The 5,572-nt window shown below is 31.5% G+C and overlaps 1 protein-coding gene across 1 annotated transcript; it reads left to right on the forward strand.

The window, feature by feature from the left end:
• The first annotated feature begins 13 nt into the window (after positions 1–13).
• On the forward strand, positions 14–5,572 carry LOC110914770. The gene is made up of 5 exons (XM_035983915.1): positions 14–69; positions 3,780–4,021; positions 4,783–4,922; positions 5,032–5,133; positions 5,355–5,572. Exons 1-5 carry the CDS (start codon positions 14–16, stop codon positions 5,382–5,384), a joined length of 570 nt encoding a protein of 189 aa, XP_035839808.1. The 3' UTR covers positions 5,385–5,572.

The following is a 5,572-nucleotide window of genomic DNA, read 5'->3' on the forward strand; positions in this document are numbered from 1 at the left end:
AACCGATGGTACGATGAAAAGCTCCGACGAACAAGGTGGTCACGGTGGCGAACGACTCTCGGTGGTAAGGTTGTGCGACGCGACCCAAAGCTCTAGCGAACAAAGATTTATGGCGGTTTAAGGCGGTATAGGGTGGTGCGGTGACTTGGATAAGAAGCGTATGAGAGGTTGGCCATAAAAAGATCTTTATTTGGGTTATCGTTCCTGATTATCGGAGGTTTCATAGGATGAGATATACATTGCAAATACTGAAGTTTCAAATTCTAGAATTTGATATAGTCAAGTTTATCATTCTTTAATAATAACTAAAAAAATATCCATGCAATATTCAATAAATGGGGAGTTGATGTAATATATAAAGAATAGATTACCCAATTCAAAATAGTTAAACTTCTATTTAATTGCTATATCATTATTTAATTAATTATTTTTGAGTATTACACGTTACAAGATCAAAATTATTCATACAAGATCATTTGTTGAGTAATTATGATACTCTACATAATTACTTACAAGATCAAAATTACCGTACAAGAACATTTTACAAAATTACTTTATAAGATCAAAATTACCCTACAAGATCATTTGTAGAGTAATTTTGATAATTACTCTACGAGTAAATAATTACCGAAATGCCACCGTATTTTTTTTTTGGCTTTTTCAAACCTTTCGTATGTTTTGTACGATAAGACACTTTGTACGTGAACTTTACCCTTAATTTGTATTTAGTTTTGACTCGTTAAACAATTAAACTTATTTACCCAACTAAACCTATTAACCCAATTATGTTTTAAATTACAAACTTTAGAATTAAATAAAACTCGGGAGTGGCCCCAACAAAATACAATAGTGAGTGTTTTAAGCAAATTTACCTTCCCCATGGGCTTAACCCACCATTAGCCCACTAACCAAACTTCAAAACCATCTTCATAATAAGGCCCATTAGCGGTAACCCGTACCCGATCTTGTTTCCAGTTGCAACTGATTTCAAACATCGTGTATGATTTGGGGTAAGAGTCATTCTATAGTTTTGTCAATAATAACCCTCTACAAAAGTTATGATTTTTTCGACTATGTTCAAAATAAGTAGTGAAATTCTATGGTGCCTATGTCAACGGAAATACTCCCATGTGAACATCAAACCCCACATAAGAGTTCCAAAATGTCGTTATCTAAGCAAATACCTAGAAGAGATAACAGTATATTGACACTTTATGCAAATGACGACTTACCATGAAATATGTTGGATGGGGGATTAAACATTGGGAGCCTTTAAGTACACATCCACACAAAGAAAGATTAATGACCGAAAAAGTAAATGCATTGCAAAGGATTCGAAATGGTAAGGCACGACTGCGTCACGACAATAACTAACTTGCGAAGAATTGCGCTTGTATATATGTCAAACGCCGAAAACTATTGTTATTATAAAAAAAATATTAGAGTTCCAAGAATGCAAAAAAAAAGTGTAAAATCAAAATTTCCAATGAAAGAAGGTTAGGTTGCTAAATCTAGCCATGTAAATGAATCAAACAAAGATGAACATGGGCATGTTTGTGTCCATGTTTTTTTAACTTGAACCGAACACGAACATGAACACAAACATATAATCAAACTTCAATGAACAATTTAGGAACTTAAACGAACACAAACGAGCATAATTGCATAAATATAAACGAACACAAATGAACATAATTAAACAAACATAAACAAAAACAAAGACCATAATTGAACAAACATAAAAAACACAAATGGACATAATTAACATTAATAAACACAAAAGAACAAATCTAATACATCGCAATTCACCCAAAAACATCCATTCACCATCCATGTTTCACAAAAGATCATCCACTCATGTTTAAATGTTTAAGCATATGGTCAAAAGGAAAAAAAAAGTCATCACGTGACGGTACATCATTGGCTAGGATGAATAGTAAGAGAGAAGGAGTTGGTCTAGAGTTCTTTTTTTTTTACTACACCACAAATTATATTATATTATATTATATATATATATATATATATATATATAGGGTTGGGTTCTTTTCAGAATCCTATTTTTATTGAGAACTTACAGAACCAATATAGACCACTCATTTTATTTCAATATTACAAATTAAAAAATAAACAAAAAGGGTATGATTGTAATTCATTAAATAATATATTTTTGAATAAAATAATTAACCAACTACCAACCTATTTTCTCTCGCCTCTCTCTAGTTTTTATGTAGTATATCTTATTAGTTAGACTAAATTTATTTCAAAATATACATACGTAAAAGATCAAACTAAATTTGAATATGATCGTTCATGTCTTCAACCCAATTTTGGATCAAATTAATGAACTTTTTTCTATATACATATATGTAATCTTCAATATATTTCCAAGGGTACCATTTACGTAAATAAAACTTTTGAAACTTATAATTAGTTTATCAAACATCAACGTTTATTTATGTATATCTAATCGTCATGATAATCAAATTTTTAAACTTTCGTTTGTATACATATATGTAAATATTCCGGCTAGTCATCTATTAACTTATATATATAAGTTCTACGTATGTGTAACTAGACTATTTACATATATTTAAATACTGGTCATCAGTTTATTCTAACTAATTCTATCTACAAACATGTAAATCTTTTCATACTTATCAATTGAATCGTCCATTTACATATATGTATATCTTCATACTTATCAATTTGATTGCATTCATACCAAGTAGCCAATTTTAAATTTGATTGCCTATATACATATGTTAATGTTCCACATACGTGTAAATACACTATTTACATATGTAAATCTTCATACGGGTCATCAATTTATTCAACTAAAAGTAAACCTGAAAGTTAAATCAAATAAAACCCAAAATTCCTTTAAAGCACATTTATAAACTCACATATGTAATTAAATACATATGTGTAAACATACTGTTTAAAAATATATGTAAATATACTATTTACATATGTAAATCTTCAAGTTTAATAATGAAAATTCAAGTCTTCATCCAAATCATCAAACATGTGACCTGCATAAAATATGTGTCATTAGGCAATCAATATTATTTGGTGATTTATCTATGAAATACATAACACAAATAGCTTTGTAGCTTGCGAAACCCCAGGTCCACAACAATAAATTTATTGCTGTGTCTGAATAAAAAAGCTATCGTAAAATTATATTTAATTTTCCATTAACTCATACAATCAACTTGTTATTCAAGATTACCTTCCACTACAAATGTCATTCATATAAACTTATTCCCGATATCTTCCATGCAATCCTTGCAAAAGCATCCCCATGTAATGTTCAGATGCAACCTCGATGTTATTAATGGGTGAGAGAGATATGTATGGAGATAAATTAGGAACTAATTTGTTTAATCACCCTAAAATACCCTTTTCTAATTCTTAAACTCTCTCTCACAGTATCTTTAATTACTATAATGCCATTATTGTCTAGAACCATTGATCAAATGATCTAAGGGTTATTATGAGTTCTGTAAGTTCTGAAAAATATATGAGTTCTGAAATGATCCTAGCCCTATATATATATATATATAACCCTATATAGGGTTAGGTTCAATTGTGAACACCCCCCTCCATTGTGAACTGTGTGAACTTATCCTAGCCCTTGATCGTGTTTAAATATTATAAGGGTATGATTGTAATTATATAATAAAATTAACTTTAAATCATTATATTAATAATTCAAATCAGTTACCTAATCTATTTTTAAATCCTAATCGTAAATATCTTTTTTTTTATTTTATAAGATTATCATCTTTATTGTCTAATAAACAACCATATTATCAAGAGATTCTCCAGATTTCGAATTCAATTCTTATCAAACTTCATACCCTCGTATTTTTCATCAAAAGCTCGAATATTTCTCAACGGCAATTCCTTCTGGCTTCTGCCCACCACTTCTTCTTTGACCACCACCACCACCAAGTTCCAACTTTACACTTTCTCTTCCGACGTGAGCCACTATCAGATCAGCCACCATCACAACCAGGTAATTCTTGTTCTGATCTTCAATCTCTACTCGATTTATGATTGCCACCCAAATCACCACCATCCGCCAACAACACCAACATCCTCTAGGGTTTAGAAATTGTTAATTGATGTATTCGGTGTTTAGAAATTGGTTGGTTGAATTACAGTGCTTAATTTGTTGTAAGAATGATTTAGGGATGGTTCATCTTTTGCAAGAATTGAAGTCTCTAGTCAAGCATTAAGAATGATTTTTGTATGAATTGAAGTTAATCATTCTTTTCTTACGACATTAGGGTGATATTTTTTGTTCATCTTTGTATGCACACCAAATGTTTGATGAAATGTCTTGATTATACATTGTGTGAAATTTGTATGACTTTTTTTGTTGAATGTGTCCTAAATGAATCACAATCTATCTAGAATCATGGTGTACACTTAAACACGATCTTTTGCAAGAATTGAAGTCTCTAATCAAGCAGTAAGAATGATTTTTGTAGGAATTGAAGTTAATCATGCTTTTCTTACGACATCAGGGTGATATTTTTTGTAAGCTTCCATTGTTGACGAAATTAATAACTTGAAATGGATGACTTTAGCTGAATTAAACACCAAACGGGTCAAACTCATGAGCATTTATTCATAATTCATAAACGTGGTTTCTTTATAAAAACTTACGATCATGGTCACATTTTGGGTCTTTTTTAGTATTCCTTTCATTTGGTATTTAGTTTGATGTTGTAAAAGTGGACTCTCATAAGCAGAGTGTTGATTGCGATTCAGGCTCAGTTGAACAACCCAAAGCAGCTAGGAGAAGCATTCCCAATGGAAATTCGAAGCGTAAGATGGATCCAAAACCTGTTTATATTCATGTGAGGGCTCGTCACGGGCAAGCAACCGATAGTCATAGCTTAGCTAAAAGAGTAAGTTACCAAATCTTTGTTTTTTCACTAAGCATCCATGTCAAAAAAGGGTGAAAACACCCCTACATGTATATAAACTTTATGATCATTTGATTTTGTGATATGGTAGGCCAGAAGGGAGAAAATGAAAAAGAAAATGCAATATTTGCAAGATTTGGTTCCAGGTTCCACAAGCGTAGACTTCAATATGGACAATTCATTGCCTGAAGAGGTAAAGAGTAAATCTTGATCTTAAATGACCTTTGGCTGTTTAAATTAATGGTACATGACTAAATATTATATGTACCATGAAACTCATTGAGCATTTTAAAATGTGATCTGTTTTAATATTGTGGAACCAACTATCATAACAAACTCATGTGTAAGCCTGGGCGGCTTAACGCATTTTCAATGAAAGTTTGGTGCTTAACTGCTTATATTGCAAATTTTCAGCACCAGCAGATACATATTTCCCAGTGGTAGTGAACCCAGATTGCCAGAATTATGGTTCAGATAAAAATGGTAGCTAGGAATTGTCCGCTAAAAAAGGCAACGCAACTATGGACGATTCATCGACCGAAGAAGAGCGTGACAAAGAAACGGAGTCCGGAACTGAAGAACTAGAAAGCGAAGACAATATGAGCGAAATATAGATTCATTAAAAACCTTCA

Source organism: Helianthus annuus, chromosome 15 (assembly GCF_002127325.2).
Source record: "Helianthus annuus cultivar XRQ/B chromosome 15, HanXRQr2.0-SUNRISE, whole genome shotgun sequence".
Taxonomy (NCBI): domain Eukaryota; kingdom Viridiplantae; phylum Streptophyta; class Magnoliopsida; order Asterales; family Asteraceae; genus Helianthus; species Helianthus annuus.